This window comes from Danio rerio, chromosome 4 (assembly GCF_049306965.1).
Source record: "Danio rerio strain Tuebingen ecotype United States chromosome 4, GRCz12tu, whole genome shotgun sequence".
In the NCBI taxonomy this organism is placed as follows: Eukaryota; Metazoa; Chordata; class Actinopteri; order Cypriniformes; family Danionidae; genus Danio; species Danio rerio.
Window position 1 is genome coordinate 51,006,458 of NC_133179.1, and position 16,832 is coordinate 51,023,289.

At 48.6% G+C, this 16,832-nt stretch overlaps 3 protein-coding genes across 7 annotated transcripts in view; 2 read left to right on the top strand and 1 right to left on the bottom strand.

The window, feature by feature from the left end:
• Positions 1-16,534, top strand: part of LOC137491165 (uncharacterized) — a 29,384-nt gene extending 12,850 nt beyond the window's left edge. For all 3 annotated transcript variants that reach the window (XM_073948010.1, XM_073948009.1, XM_073948011.1), the window contains exon 3: positions 14,878-16,534. In XM_073948010.1, coding sequence (XP_073804111.1) covers positions 14,878-15,488 — 611 coding nt within the window. In that variant the 3' untranslated portion in view covers positions 15,489-16,534. The remainder of the gene's footprint in view (positions 1-14,877) is intronic.
• LOC137491454 (protein NLRC3-like) overlaps positions 1-16,832 on the top strand; it is a 101,789-nt gene that overhangs the window by 31,557 nt on the left and 53,400 nt on the right. The gene's annotated exons all lie outside the window — the stretch shown is intronic.
• LOC108183448 (uncharacterized) lies at positions 4,027-6,792 on the bottom strand. Of its 3 annotated transcripts, XM_073947514.1 has the most exons (6): positions 6,015-6,774; positions 5,458-5,928; positions 4,893-5,062; positions 4,556-4,810; positions 4,233-4,475; positions 4,027-4,153 (listed from the first exon to the last, which is right to left on the bottom strand). In XM_073947514.1, exons 1-6 carry the CDS (start codon positions 6,673-6,675, stop codon positions 4,055-4,057), a joined length of 1,899 nt encoding a protein of 632 aa, XP_073803615.1. In that variant the 5' UTR covers positions 6,676-6,774; the 3' UTR covers positions 4,027-4,054. The 3 variants fall into 3 exon arrangements, with proteins under 3 accessions (XP_073803615.1, XP_073803616.1, XP_073803614.1); XM_073947515.1 differs by having other exon boundaries at positions 4,233-4,810; positions 6,015-6,792; XM_073947513.1 differs by having other exon boundaries at positions 4,027-4,475.

The following is a 16,832-nucleotide window of genomic DNA, read 5'->3' on the forward strand; positions in this document are numbered from 1 at the left end:
GTGTAATGAAGGGAAGATTGTTTCAGCACATTTCTAAGCATAATAGTTTTAAAAACTTATTTCTAATAACTGATTTATTTTATCTTTGCCATGATGACAGTAAATAATATTTTACTTGATATTTTTCAAGATACTTCTACACAGCTTAAAGTGACATTTAAAGGCTTAACTAAGTTAATAAGGTGAACTAGGCGGGTTAGGGTAATTAGGCAAGTTATTGTATAATGATGGTTTGTTCTGTAGATTGTCGGAAAAAAAAATTGAAAAAAAAAATGGGTTTAATAAATTAATAATTGCTTTCATTCTAGCCGAAATAAAATTCAATTCAATTCAGCTTTATTTGTATAGCGCTTTTACAATGTAGATTGTGTCAAAGCAGCTTCACATAAATGGTCATATTAACTGGAACAGTGTGGTTCAGGTTTTAGTGTTTAAGTTCAGTTCAGTTTAGCTCAGTTCAGTGTGATTTAATCATTACTGAGAGTTCAAACACTGAAGAGCAAATTCATCGATGCGTAGCTCTACCAATCCTGAACCATGCGAGCCAGTGGCGACAGCGGAGAGGAAAAAAAACTTCACCTGATGGGAGTGAAGAAAAAAAACCTTGAGAGAACCAGACTCAGTTGGGCACGACCATTTTAATTTCTCCGCTGGCCAAAAGTCTTGTGCAGAGCTTCATTCGCCATGGTTGAGGCTGGAAAATGGCCTCAGCGAAGACTCGTCTGTCCCTGGAGCGTCGCTGGAATCAGACTCATGTTCTCCACTCCCCACGACCATCAGCGCAGCATCAGCTCAGGATATGGCCTGGTACCGGATATGGAATCCTTGGGATCATCTCGTCGCTGGTCTTGGATCCAATCAGTAACTCCGCATAATCTGAGGACCTCGGGATGAGTATCCCCAGGTGAAAATAGAGATTAAAGAAAATAATTAGCGTAGCTGCTGTTCATAGTGTATATAAGCAAGATGCAGAAGCCTGTGTGGAACCCGCTAGGTGATGCATTGAGTGTATGCTTTACTAAACAGATAGGTCTTTAATCTAGTTTTGAACTGGGAAAGTGTGTCTGAGCCTCGGACGTTATCAGGAAGGCTATTCCAGAGTGTAGGAGCCATGAAAGAGAAGGCTCGACCTCCTTTACTTGATTTTGCTATTCTAGGTACTACCAGAAGCCCTGAATTTTGAGATCTTAAAGAGCGAGTTGGTTTGTAGCAAGACAAAAGGTTGGTTAGATAAACAGGAGCTAGATTATTTAGAGCTTTATAGGTGAGAAGTAATATTTTAAATTCAATACGAAACTTAACAGGCAGCCAGTGTAAGGAGGATAAAATTGGGGTTATATGATCATATTTTCTAGACCTGGTCAGAACTCTGGCTGCTGCATTTTGTACTAATTGAAGTGCAACATGCAAAAATAAATAAGACTTTCTCCAGAAGAAAAAATATTATCAGACATACTGTGAAAATGTCCTTGCTCTGTTAAAAATCATTTTGGTCATATTTAAAAGAGAAAAAAAATTAAAAGGGGGCTAATAATTCTGACTTCAACTGTCTGTGTGTGTGTGTGTATGTATGTATGTGTATATATATATATATATATATATATATATATATATATATATATATATATATATAGCAACGTGTGTGTGTGTATGTATGTATGTATGTATATATATATATATATATATATATATATATATATATATATATATATATAGCAACCTACCTATAGTCTGGCACATTTGCTACCAACGACAAGTCAAGATTTAAAAAGAAAATAAAAATTGCATGATCTGACGTAGTGACTAAACGACAGTAAAAATCATGTGATCTGACCGGGGCTTTAGCTGTTGTATTGGAGTCAAAAGAATATATAAAGTAGAATGTTCTTTTAACAGTGCCGATATGTTTAAGTTTGTCCTTTTGCAAAATGTTTTTCATTTCTTTTCTGCAAATTAGACTTTTTTTAAAATCTGCTTGATTCTTTAAAAACCAAAAGCAGTCCCCGTCAATTGATGTTTTTTTCCATAAGATACACCTTTGTGACTGTTTTATTTTATGTGTATAGTCTTTAATGTGCTTTTTAATTATTTTATTCTTTTCAAAGCAGCACACAGACGCAAATTTATCCTTGAAAACGTGGCATGAGAGCAATGCACGTGCAATCAATTCCTGATCCTTTGCACACATTTTTAAAACAAAAGACAAGATAATTTAATTACTTTCAATGTGCTAAATATTTGTTAAACGATTATTAAAAAAAAAGCTTGTACACTTATTTAAACTGTAAACTGTCTGCGCCAAAAGCCTTGGGGTTAGTGCGTTGAAACATAGCACCAAGGTGCTCACGGCGACCGAGTTTGATTCTTGGCTTGTGGTCCTTTGCTGATCCGGTCTCTATCTATGATAACCACACTTTCCTGTCTGTAAAATCTCCACTGTCCTATCCAAATAAAGATGAAAACCCCTAAGAAATAATTATATATATAAAAAAAAAAAAACTGTAAAACTGAATAAAGTGCATGGTAATCGGAAATAAAGGAAATTAGTAAATTAATCTATTTCGTTATTTAATGCATAAAATAATCTTTTTAAAAAATTGAGGTAAATCTGAAACTTTAAATTGCGTTTTCTTTTCTTATAAATAATAAAAGTTGCATCAGATTGATGAAAACTAACCTGAATACCCGCGTGAACAGGGCCACAGTGACTTTTTATTTTTCATTAAAACAATTGGATTGTGTCTTCTGTCTACATGACTGGCAAACGCGTCAGGAAAAAATGGCTAAATCTCTGCGAATATTTTGTTAAATGTTTAGTAATGTTAGTAATGCATAGAAAAATGCAAAACAGATTTGTCCTGAGCTCATTAATGCCTAGTTCAGACTGCGTGATTTTAGCCCCGATTTTGGCTCGCCCACAGGTTTTGAGAAATCGCAGACAAATGCCTGAAATCACAGGCAAATCGGTGCTCATGCACGTGAGTGACAATCACACAGTATACTATGAACTATCAAAGACGCGATCTGAGAGAATCGCCGATGAGTCACCGATGCGTGTGAGATATTTGGCATGCTAAATATCTGGAGCTGTCGGCGATTCAAATCATGCCGTGTGAATTGAGTTTTGACTGAAAATAACATCAGCGATCGCCTACAGCCAATGAGAGAGCGGCATTCACTTGTGTGTGCGTGTGTGTATACCTGCTGCAGGCCAGCGGGAGGCTGGGGGAGAAGTTAAAAGCGCTCTTTTTCGGTTTATTTGGACCCACAAAATGGAGGAAAAACTAGTGGAAGTTAGACAGGAGCAACCGTGTCTGTTTGATGTTTCATACAGAAAGAAATTAGTTTTATCAACGTTGAGGAGAAATGGCTAATTCCCTTTAAACCCAGGTGAGCAAACATGTACATGTTCTACCCCATTAAAGGCTTCTTTCTCATTATGTAGTTAATAACAAAAGATATACTACGTGTTTTTGGCTGTGAGACGTAGTTTGGACGAAGTTGTTGCGATTCTTCCTCCATAAAGTTAACCTCCACTCCACAGCTGCCCTGTCCTGACCTATTCATGCATCTCTAAGGACCGAGCTGTCCCGGGAGAAGCTTGCTAATATACAGAATTGGACTCAAGGCCTTCTGGGCGTTCAAAGCATTTGCAGACCTGGACAGATTTGTCCAGCCCATCACCCCCTTGTGCTGGAAAAGGGATTCATTCTCCCTATGAGCTATCAACCAAGGCTGAACCTGGACGGGGGCGTCCCGCGAGTCACTTTTAACACTCAAGGCAGGGATAGTTTGTCCCAATTGGAACGTAGCCAAGGCAGAACCTGGACGAGGGCATCCCACGTGACACTTTTAACACACAAGTTAGGGCTAATCTGTCCCAATCGGAACGTAGCCAAGGCAGGACCTGGACGCAGCAGGCATACAGCGTTGAACTAAGAAGACAGGGCTCATTTTTGTCCCCACTGAATTTACTTTTACCACACAGATAATAAATAAAAGGAATAATGAAGACACTGAACACCATTTGACCGTTAAGTTGTACAATATTTATTCAGGACGATTCAGAGTCTTCTGTTTGTTCGAGCGGGCGAGCGCCCTGGCTTTTCCCTTTGGCAGGGCGCCATGGCAGCGTCCTCCTGCTGGTTCCCTCCTGGAAAAGAGACACATAAAGGGAAGTTAGCCAATGCCATACGTTCTGCTGTCCACGCCAAAGAGAATGTGATTTTTACCAGGGGAGAGACGGAAGTCTCTGTCCTCTTGCGCCCTTTCCGCGGGGGGCTTTCAGTGCCCGCTGCCTCCCCATCCTCCTCCTCCTCCTCCTCCTCCACCAGGGCCCTTTCAAAGAGTCTGCGGCGCTCGCGTGCTTGGAGAGGTCCGAGGTGAAGTGCGTAGAACTTATCTGAGGTTGAAGTGTCATGGCACATGAATTGCGCCACCTTGCGGCGATCCTCTGAAGAGTGTGCATTCTTTGCCTGCGTCGGAGAGAGACAGAAGCTTGATTAGGATAGAAGCCACCGCTGGTAGTTACAGGGGCGTCACAATGCCTACTCACATGAGTCGCGATCGCAGTGCGTACGTCAGTAAAGGTGGGTTTGCCTGGAAGGCCCATACTGAGCCAAGCAGACTGAAAGTACTTGTTCAGGGTCCGACAAGGACTGGCTCTGGAAGTGAAAAAGAAATAGGTAGCCTGGCTCCCTCCGGGGAGACTAGCCCGCAGCGCCAAAAACCTGCGGAACCAGCTGTATTCCTCCCTGTTTAGGGACAGCTGAGCCGCCCCAAAGGCTCTGTTTGTTTTGTGAGTGGTAATCTGACATCAGAGAACAAGCAGTGAGTGAGTGAGTGAGAGAGCATGCTACTGGTGACCCCCACCTTACTTGCGCCATACTCACGTTAATGACATAAGCAGACTCGTCGGGGCTTCTGGAGGCCTCTTCAACCTCCTGGATTGTGAGATTCTGGAAGACTCCACAGCGGTGCCCAGAGATGGAGGTTAGGTAGCCAGTCAGAAAGCCATAGAAGCGCCACTGTTGCCTAGTGCTTGGGTTGGATTCGAGGCTATCTGGTGAAGGACATTAGACAGATTAGACCACCGACGGTTCTATTTCCTTTCTGGGTCACCAACAGCTCTTGGCTGCTGGTGACTTGTTCTCCGGGGCGCCAGCAGCTCAAACAACAGCTGCTGGTGGCCCGGAGAGGAATTGTGCGTTTCTTCTTCAGGGGCACCAGCAGTTCATGGACTGCTGGTGCCCCTGAAGAAGAAACGCACAATTCCTCTCCGGGCCACCAGCAGCTGTTGGTTCATCCAGCCACGTCGGTCTGCCCCCCTTCCCCCCCGAATGAGTCCCATTCGCGGGGGAGAGGGGCAGACAGACGTGGCTGGATGAACCAAGGGCTGTTGGTGCCCCGGAAGAACAAACAGGGGGAATCGCTGGAACGGCGGAAGGGCTTGCTTACCTAGCAGGGCGGGAATTTTCCTCCCAGCGGTCCGGTGACAGCGCACCAGACTGGCCTTGGGGATCAGTCGGCTTTCCTTCGCCTGCTTGGTCCTTACCTCGTGCACGACGACACGCCGGCGTATGCCGCGGATGAGGGCTCTGACCTCCCTTCGAATCAGAACCAGAGCCGTGCTGGAGAGCTGACAGGCGGCCGGCGGCGTCTCCGAGAGGTAGTCTAGGAACTGAGCCACGTTCTTCAGGTAGTGCTGCCTGGTGGGCTCGGCCATGCGCGTCTGACCTAGCCGGGCGGCCCACGCTCGGATTCGGGCTGGTTGGTTGAGGAAAAGGAAGTCCCCTGGCTCCGCGGTGCCCCTGGCCATGTAACCAAGGAAGGCTTTGATTCTCCCCAGCTTCGAAGTGACGTTGTTCCGCAGGCGCGCGGTGGGCTCGCTGCCCAGTTGGTACCCTTCGAACTCCCCCAAGAGAAGGTCTGTGGAACGAGCACAACCAAGAGTCAACTTCCCCGAAGGCACACAGCCAGCAGAGCGACAGTGACGTGCCTGAAATATACTCAACTCAGCGCGGGGACGTGGTCCGGGAACGGGTAGGGTTCCAAAGCCTCCGGAGGCTCGGGGGGCGTCGGACCTCCGGCCGCGCCTCGCCCGGGAGCCGGTGGTGCAGGAGGCGACCTGGTTCTCCTCGCCCTCTTCCTCCTCCTTCTCCCCCCTTCTCCCTTCCTCAGCTCCCGGTAGAGGCGTGTGATCTGGAGCAGGGTGGACCGCATCTTGGTAACCTGTTTCCCCAGGTCCGTGAGCTGAGCCTGTATGCGCTCGGTGGCGCGCCTGCAGCCGCGGTCGGCGCACGGGCGGCCGGCCTCTGGGTCCTCCGAGTCCCGCTCCCCCTCGGAGGACGATGCTAGCTGGGACACGACAGGGATTGCAGGCTGGGTGGACCGCAGCCACTGCAACTCCCGAGCTACTTTCCGGCGTTTCGCCCTCCCCATAGCCTCTTTCCTTCCCGAGGTCGAGAGCTCCGCGTACTGCCTCAAGTGCCTGTCTAGGCGGGCTGGCGTCCGGCGACAGCCCGGGACCGGGCACGGTGTCTTCCGCGTGTCCACGCGGCCGGCGGCCAGTGCGAGCAGCAGCCGCTTCTCATCCGAGTTGGCCACCTTGTGAACGGCCGTCAGGTGAGGCGCAAGCCGGCTGTAGACGTTGAAGCATAGGGCACATTCAGCCATGACCGTGCTAGAGCCAATGCAGAGGGGGAAAGGGGCCCGCACGCCACGTGCGGCGGTTAATAAGCGGCCGGAGGCGGCGTCCACTTCCGCGTCATGACGTTGGTGGACCCGTATTTCTTAAAGGGGAAGGACACCCCCCCGCACCAGGAGGTGTAAGCCGATGCCCTACGGAGATCCATTCGGTTCAAGCTTTCTTTTGTTACGACTTCTCAAGTAGGGGGGAGAGGGGTGTCCACCTCACTCCCTTCCCCCCTTTTCAAAGGAACCAGAGGGGGTGTCCCGTTAAACAATGCACCCCACCACCCCTTCATCGTTACCCCGGTCAGCGGTTCGACACCTCTCTCTCTTGTCACGACTCGAGTTGGGGAAGGGGTGTCCCACCTCACTCCCTATCCCCCCTTCATTTTGCTGTTCTGGCCAGCGGGAGCCTTTCTCGTTCACTTTTTCCACCCCAAAATGGGGATTGTTTGAGCCCCATCGAACATGCGCCGTTTTTTGGGGGGGAGGGGGCAGCTCCACACGCGCCAGCCGCGGGAGCTTTTGCGACCTGCTACAACCAACATGGGATAAGCACCAACCATCGGAAGGGGGGTCCAGACAGCCCGTAACCCCGGCATCACTGACCCTGGCACGTTTCACCTCGCCGGAGTCCACTAGCTTCCCCTCCCAACCAACCACCCTCACTCCCCCGGGAGCAGGGTAGGCGGGGTGGGGGTCAGCCGGGAGCCAGCAAGGATAAACCCAGGGGGTGGGCGGCGTTGCGGGCGGACGGACGGGATGCAGACGCACACACTCGGGCGGGGGTAGAATCGAAGCCCACACCAGCTCGTTCCCTACGCTGCCCCTGGGGCCTCGATTCACCACGCCGGGTGACTCGACCGAACCCACCGAACATCCCCCAGCCCTCGCAGGGCGAGGGGCGTGGGGCGGGGGCACGGGCCGAGTATCGGCGCGGGGGAAACGGAGTCCAGGGGGGCGGGCTGGCGGGCGGGCTGAGCAGCAGACAAGCTCTGGGTCATTTAGCCAGACGGGCCATCTGGGTCCTTTACCCACAGATCGGGGCGGGAAGGGGGGGGCGCTGTGTGCGGAGGGACACCCCCACGCCTCCCTGATAGAGCGCCCAGGACGGGGAGGATCTGCCACACCCATAGAGGCCGACCCCATTGGTGCTTTGGGGGGCCTGGGTGGGGGCCTAGCCCCTGGGGCGCCACACTAGCTCCTATCGATCAGTCACCGTGGGGTCTGGCGACTGGACTGTCAGAGACTAAGTCCATATTTCTTCGCCTTCCCCGAAACCCTGATGGCAGGTCAGAGATTGTGGGTGTCGGGCAAAAACCTCCAGGCGCGGGACGTCCCGACAAGTAGGCCGGGAAGGGTGGTCTCCCGTCGGGCATGGTTTGGTGGGCTCGGGCCTGGGTCTAACCAACGCCCCGGTGAGCGCCAGGCATAACGTATTCCTGTTGGACCTTTGGCGCTAGATGCGTAAAGATGTGCCGCTGGTGAACCATTGATGGAGCCGCTGGTGAACCATTGATGGGGCCTCTGAGATCCAGCGGTGGGGGGGGGCCGTGCCCTGCGCGCTCTGCCCGAGGTACACGCACCCTTCTTGGGGAGCGAGCCCAGCCCCTCTCCCTGGCCTGGGGCCTCTGAGATCCAGCGGTGGGGGGGGGCCCGTGCCCTGCGCGCTCTGCCCGAGGTACACGCACCCTTCTTGGGGAGCGAGCCCAGCCCCTCTCCCTGGCCTGGGGCCTCTGAGATCCAGCGGTGGGGGGGGCCCGTGCCCTGCGCGCTCTGCCCGAGGTACACGCACCCTTCTTGGGGAGCGAGCCCAGCCCCTCTCCCTGGCCTGGTGCCTCTGAGATCCAGCGGTGGGGGGGGGCCTGTGCCCTGCGCGCTCTGCCCGAGGTACATGCACCCTTCTTGGGGAGCGAGCCCAGCCCCTCTCCCTGGCCTGGGGCCTCTGAGATCCAGCGGTGGGGGGGGGCCTGTGCCTTGCGCGCTCTGCCCAAGGTACACGCACCCTTCTTGGGGAGCGAGCCCAGCCCCTCTCCCTGGCCTGGGGCCTCTGAGATCCAGCGGTGGGGGGAGCCTGTGCCCTGCGCGCTCTGCCCGAGGTACACGCACCCTTCTTGGGGAGCGAGCCCAGCCCCTCTCCCTGGCCTGGGGCCTCTGAGATCCAGCGGTGGGGGGGGCTCGTGCCCTGCGCGCTCTGCCCGAGGTACACGCACCCTTCTTGGGGAGCGAGCCCAGCCCCTCTCCCTGGCCTGGGGCCTCTGAGATCCAGCGGTGGGGGGGGCTCGTGCCCTGCGCGCTCTGCCCGAGGTACACGCACCCTTCTTGGGGAGCGAGCCCAGCCCCTCTCCCTGGCCTGGGGCCTCTGAGATCCAGCGGTGGGGGGGGCCCGTGCCCTGCGCGCTCTGCCCGAGGTACACGCACCCTTCTTGGGGAGCGAGCCCAGCCCCTCTCCCTGGCCTGGGGCCTCTGAGATCCAGCGGTGGGGGGGGCCCGTGCCCTGCGCGCTCTGCCCGAGGTACACGCACCCTTCTTGGGGAGCGAGCCCAGCCCCTCTCCCTGGCCTGGGGCCTCTGAGATCCAGCGGTGGGGGGGGCCCGTGCCCTGCGCGCTCTGCCCGAGGTACACGCACCCTTCTTGGGGAGCGAGCCCAGCCCCTCTCCCTGGCCTGGGGCCTCTGAGATCCAGCGGTGGGGGGGGCCCGTGCCCTGCGCGCTCTGCCCGAGGTACACGCACCCTTCTTGGGGAGCGAGCCCAGCCCCTCTCCCTGGCCTGGGGCCTCTGAGATCCAGCGGTGGGGGGGGGCCTGTGCCCTGCGCGCTCTGCCCGAGGTACACACACTCTCCGGCGGCAAGCGCTGGTTCCAAAGGACCCCCTAGATTTGCACCTAATCACCAGCCGTGCCCGGGCACCCCACTATTAAGCCCGGGGACACTAACTCCTCCAAACCGCATGGATCAGACAGACGTGCTGCTGGTGACCCAACTGGCCAAGACGTACCGCTGGTGGCCCAATCGGTCTTTGGGTTTGTGAATGGGTCACCACCGGCCCTGGGCTCGTGTATGGGGCACCAGCCGCACGTCGTTTTAGCCTCCGTCAGCGGTGGGGTCTTATGTTTGCTGCGGGAATATGAGCGCTGGGAGGCGGGTTGGCAGCTCAGCAATGGACCCCTAGCTCCCCCGGGTTCGAACGCATCTCCTGGGGCTTCTTTGATTGCCTTTGGGGCCTGGGTCTTTGGCTGAACCAGGGCAGTAACGCGCACCTAGCTCCCCCGGGTTCGAACGCATCTCCTGGGGTTTCTTTGATTGCCTTTGAGGCCTGGGTCTTTGGCTGAACCAGGGCAGTTACGCACACCTAGCTCCCCCGGGTTCGAACGCATCTCCTGGGGCTTCTTTGATTGCCTTTGAGGCCTGGGTCTTTGGCTGAACCAGGGCAGTAGGGCGCACCTAGCTCCCCCGGGTTCGAACGCATCTCCTGGGGCTTTTTTGATTGCCTTTGGGGCCTGGGTCTTTGGCTGAACCAGGGCAGTAACGCGCACCTAGCTCCCCCGGGTTCGAACGCATCTCCTGGGGCTTCTTTGATTGCCTTTGAGGCCTGGGTCTTTGGCTGAACCAGGGCAGTTACGCGCACCTAGCTCCCCCGGGTTCGAACGCATCTCCTGGGGTTTCTTTGATTGCCTTTGAGGCCTGGGTCTTTGGCTGAACCAGGGCAGTTACGCGCACCTAGCTCCCCCGGGTTCGAACGCATCTCCTGGGGCTTCTTTGATTGCCTTTGAGGCCTGGGTCTTTGGCTGAACCAGGGCAGTAGGGCGCACCTAGCTCCCCCGGGTTCGAACGCATCTCCTGGGGCTTCTTTGATTGCCTTTGAGGCCTGGGTCTTTGGCTGAACCAGGGCAGTAGGGCGCACCTAGCTCCCCCGGGTTCGAACGCATCTCCTGGGGCTTCTTTGATTGCCTTTGAGGCCTGGGTCTTTGGATGAACCAGGGCAGTTACGCGCACCTAGCTCCCCCGGGTTCGAACGCATCTCCTGGGGCTTCTTTGATTGCCTTTGGGGCCTGGTTCGATCAACCGCGAAATCGGAAATTGCACTAAGTCCTTCATATGTGTCTGTTATCGAAAACTTGACGGCAGGTCAGCGAAACCCAGGGACGCGCTACCCCCCCCTCCAGGCGCGGGTCATGCCGGAGAGAGTGGTCTCTATCCGGGCATGGCTTGGTGGGCTCTCCCCTGGGTCTAACCAACGCCCCCGGTGAGCTTATCCATAGCGTTTGCCAGCGGTCGTTCCAAAGACCCCCCCCGCTAGAGACCCACCATCCCCCAAATGAGTGTTAGTTGTTTCAAACAGCAAAAAAATAAAATCAATGCATTTCGTTTTCAAAATGAATTTTTTTTACTTTCTATAGTAAAGTCATGCAATGTGAAAGTCCCTGTCGCCGATCCATCTTGCAGTGTAAACAAAGCAGCGACGAAACGCTTGCCCAGATAGTCATGCAGTGTGAAAACATCTGTGACACGACTACTTTTAAAATCATGCAGGCTGAACTCGGCATAACCTACTGATGACAGCCACTTTGAGATGGTTTTTAAGGTAGTTAATGAGATTTGTTGTGTTACCTTGGGAAGTTTGGACTGAACAGGAGCAAAGGCTACCTGATCATCATTATATTCCTCGAAAAAAAAAAACACTTGCAATCTAGACACAGTCACCTCATGCTTGTGTTGCGCTACAATCCATAAACTCCACTCATTAAAATAACGGCTTGGTGTTTATACTGTAAAATCATGAAAATATTTAATTATTGGTTGTGGGCCACAAATATCGTTATTGTGAAAGTAAAATGATTCATCGTGCAGCCCTACACCCTTTCATTGTGTTCCTGGCTGTTTTTAACCCATTGACTTCTATTATAACCACATTTTTAACCACAAAGCCATGACACCAAGTAATCTTGGATTCTAGGTTGTTGGTGTTTTCCCTGTTGGGAAGAGGTAAAACATGTTATTTTTACTGTTGATCATCAGTTGGCAGCATTAACCCTTTAGATAGGCCTGTTCAAAAAGTTTTTGTCTTTTATATGGAGTTCAGGGGACTAACAGTTTTATCCCAAAAATCAGACGAAGAAGAGCAGGAGTTAGAGATTCAATTAAAAGAAAGTTTACTGTAGATAGTTTGCAGTTTCATCAGCAGAGGCCAGCTTCAACACTCACAAAAAGTTTGTAGACCGTATTACATACAATCTCAGAACAACAATTAGACTCTTACGTAAGGGGGTTGAAGACCGCGTGTACACATTTTTATGCGTCTTCTCCTCATAATGCCAAAAAGAACTTGAATTAAACTTTTTGTTTTGATCGTACAGATCAGATCAATACATCAATTGAATCTGTTAAGTGTCTAGTTTTTATTGTGTACACGAACAATGACAACAGGTAAATTCAGTACTAGTATCAGTGAACATCAAAAAAATGTTAATAATGTAGTTTATGTAATCAGATTGCTTATTTTTTTCAGATGTGAATAAGAGAGACTGATGCTGACATGGCTCCACAGGCTCTGAGATTTTTCATGAATCTGGACCACAGCTAAAACCATGTGATGCTCACGCTTTTACAAACCTTACACCCTTTATTATCTCACACGCTTTATATTTACATTGTTGATTTGCTCTGAATGTGTCTTCTGTACACAATGTGTCGTGTAAATTCCAGTGCAGGCCTTAAGTTATACGTAAAGTGTATTTATCAGTAGAATTGCTATATGTAAGTTTATATAGTTTACAGAGTTGTATACAGTTTACTGACTCTCACAAGTGTATCAAGTTGTTTTGTGTGATAACTAAATATATTTTAAATAAACTGCAATCAAAAAATATATATATAAATAAACTTTTTTTTCCCCCTTACTGTACGTTCACAACGAAAGTGGCGAGTGCGTCAAAGGTCGCTCTGACCGCCCTGGCGACAACGCTGCCTGTCTTTAGCTGTGGCGGCGAGAGCGTCAAAATTCGCTACATTGATCTCGTATTTAAAGGGGCCGTTGCAGCATATCTTATCAGTTACATTCCCGCATAAAACCATACTTTCTAGCGTGAAAATGTTGCTCACTTATTGTCAAATTTGTTTAACAATGAGAGATTAAGTTGCATGTGATGTGGATTTGCTTCACTTAATTATCCAGTGTGTCCATATGTCTAAAATATCCTGAAGCAGCAATACTGTTTTGTATTGTCGCATGACATTCAGTTTTTTTTAAGAAAAAAAAAAAAACTTACAACATTAATGCACGTCAGTAGCTCGCCAGTAACATTTTAAAATATGTTCCAGTAGAGAAACATTGCAAATAATTATAAATTTGGCGACCACAATAAATAAACCCTTGGGAACAACTGTGGTCGAAACCAAAGTTCACAGGAGAACTGTGTTCTCTGGACTCCTCTCAAGCGGTGGACTTCTACATTCTGATTGCTTGCCGCCGAACTGCGTCATAGCTCATTACCATAAAGCTGACTTGATTTCAACTCTCCTCGACGCCCACACCCGCAAAGACGTGCCACTCCTCGCTGCTTATCACTGCCGGCTCTCATTGAAAATAAATGACTTCCGGCTACATTGACGCCCTCGCCGCTTTCGGTGTGAACGTACAGTTAGTCACATACCTGTCTGATGGCTCATTATTAGGCCCACCCAGAATCTGCGCACACAGAATTCCGCAGATTTTGCCGCAGAAATCTACAGATTTTTAGCCCATCATTAATTGTTTATTTGCTTGAGTAAATGTGTGTAAATCTATATTTATTCAGCTTTTAAATTAAAACAGTAATATTATTGACTAATATGAAAATGTTCATTTGATTTAAATACAATGCAGTTTAAAATAAAATGCAAATGATTTCAGGCCAACAGATTCATCAGATTTGAAAACGGGGAAAAATAATACTAATAATAATAGTACAAGGTGAAAACAAAACAAAATTAATAAAAGAAGAATTTGGGCAAAAAAAAAACCCAAAAACTTTTGCTTCTTACCCACGGAGCGGAGGGTCAAGGGAAATGAGTGGAGAATGGCGAATGTGGAGGTGTGGATGTGAAGATTGAGTGTGTTGACGAACCCAGCTGGTGAGTCGGCAGCTGACTCCATGCGAGTGAGATAAATCGGTGATTTGATTGTGTTCACTGCGCTGAAGTCTTTGGTGATGCACTCGTTCACAGACGTCACGAGCACTTTAGTAACAAGACAGCTGTCTTTGCTTCGTTGCTTCAATACATACTTTCACTTTTTGTTTCTCACAGCCAGTCGTTACGTTTACACTGCTCGTCTCGACCCGGTGTCATTACTCGTTTCCCCGCACTGCAACAGTTCAGTCAACTTCTCTTTTTTTCGCACACCACATAATGCTGCCCTCTTCAACTCTCCTCTTCTTCCTTTATACCAGCGGTCACCAAACTTGTTCCTGAAGAGCCGGTGTCCTGCAGATTTTAGCTCCAACACTGATCAAACATACCTGAACAAGCTAATCAAGGTCTTACTAGGTATACTTGAAACATCCAGGCAGGTGTGTTGAGGCAAGATAGAGCTAAACTCTGCAGGGACACCGGGCCTCCAGGACCAGGATTAGTGACCCCTGCTTTATACTCTCACCCATTTGCCTTTTTGCCATCCCATGGGTGGAGACCAATTAAACAATGTTGACTGTCATCACAGAAAACACCAACAATTATTAATGCATGATTATATGCTGTCATGGCTTTGCAATAAAAAAATGTTGTTATAATAGAGGCCAATTGAGAAAAAAACAGCCATGAATATAACGAAAAGGGAGTAAATTTGCCCAGAGTGTATTGAGGTTTTTTATTTATTTTTTATTTCAAAGCATTTTCCCAGAATATGTCAAAATAAGATGTCCCCAAATATTGGTTCGTTTGCTGAAACACAGAGAAATTTCAATTTACTATAACTTCTGTTAAGCAGCTTTGACACATTTTACATTGTAAAAGCACTAGATAAATAAAGATGAATTGAATCTGCTTAAATGTATACACATTAATGGACCAAACTAAGTATGATCTGATTCATTTTACATTTATTGTGCATCAAAATTACAGTGTGTGTAGCCAATGTGTCTTTACACGTTTCAGCTCTTGATGAGAGTTTTTAAGACTTGGTGAAAAATAATGTTTTTTTTTATTTCAGACCTATTTGAAGAGTATGAGGGGAGTAAAGAGGAGGAACATCATGTCAAAATTGAAGAAAAATCGAATTTACAGACTGATGGTATTTTGAAAAGGGGAGACAAGAATCGTTACACCTGCACTCAGTGTGGAAAGAGTTTGGCAAACAAAAGCAAACTTATGATTCACATGAGGATCCACACTGGAGAGAAACCATTCACATGCACTCAGTGTGGGAAGAGTTTTAGCCAATCATCATACCTTAATCTACACATGAGGATCCACACTGGAGAGAAACCATTCACATGCACTCAGTGTGGGAAGAGTTTCAGCTGCTCATCAGACATTAATAGACATATGAGGATCCACACTGGAGAAAAGCCATTCACATGCACTCAATGCGGGAAGAGTTTCAGCCAATCGTCATCCCTTAATCACCACATGAGGATCCACACTGGAGAGAAACCATTCACATGCACTCAATGCGGGAAGAGTTTCAGCCAATCGTCATCCCTTAATCTACACATGAGGATCCACACTGGAGAGAAACCAATCACATGCACTCAATGCGGGAAGAGTTTCAGCCAATCGTCATCCCTTAATCACCACATGAGGATCCACACTGGAGAGTGAAGGAATAAAATTACAGTCTAATGCTTCTTTTGAATGATATATATGTGCTCATGCTTATAATGCATGTGTTTGCTTGAACCATGATAATCTAATGAGCCCACGCAATGATATGATGAGACATTCTGTTTGACCTTAAAATGAGACAGGAACTTTCCACACCTATAATGTCAAATAACTAAATCTGTAACAAACAAGTCTTGCAGAAAGTCCCTGTCTGGGTTGCAGCTGTGACGTGTGACTTTTCTATACAGAAAGGAGAACTGGAGCAGATGAGGAAAATATTGCTTTATTGTCTTACTAATCACTCTTTTCTTTTGATATATATTTGCTATTGGAGGAATATACTCCCATTTGCCTCACTATTCATAATTTACAATATGTGTTTTTGTCAGATATGATGATGTCTCCTGATATAGCGTACTTCTACTTAACCCCTGTAATAATGCGTTTCTAACTAACTGCTAAAACCACAAGAGCTGTGTGTGGGTGCTGGCTGGAGACAGATCTGCAAAAGTGCTTCCCCTAGATGGGTGCATACACAGGTCAAGAGTTCATAGACAGGACTAGGAGGAAAAGCTGATGTGATAGATGCAGCATTTTTTATACTGCTCTCTGTGTATGCGTGATTTATGATGCTTTAATAAAATTGATATTATCCTGATAATTCTATAAGGAAGTTATGATGCTCAGCTGTGCTTTGATGATTTTTTGCTACAGTTGCTTGCTGCACCCCAGATGTCAGTAGTGTCAAGTATGTCAAGGAGAAGTGATACTTTCACCTGCCCTTTTGTTTCTGTGTGCAGACCACAGACCTTTAAGAGATGATTCTGCCTGAAAACAGCTGATGGCAACAATAGAGATTGGGGGTAACTGATCAGAGGAGTGGCCAAAAAGATTGAACGCTGCTGATGGATAAAAGGAGGGAGTCGAGAGAGTTCGAGAGCTTTTGGACATCCAGACTGCTTGGCTGACGGTTCTTCAAAAGCCCAGGATCCTGACCTTCGCTTTATTCACTTATGCTCGATAAATAAATTCATTGATTTTGATCAATTGACTCCTGACCGATTATTGAATTGGGGTGGACTAAGGCAAGTGAGAAATAGTCCAACAAAACAGAAAAGATATCTCCGTAATTACTTAACAGTTAAGAAATAACATACAAAAACAGTTCAGTTATGACAAATACACACTCAGACCTCATGAATCTGACCTTGTATCTCAACAATGGTAACATCTCAAATGTTTCATGCTGCAATGCATGCTGGGAGTGGCACTGTACAAATATCCCAGTATGCATTGCGGTATAAATAAATGTTGTATAATGGTCTAACAGTTTTCTTTATT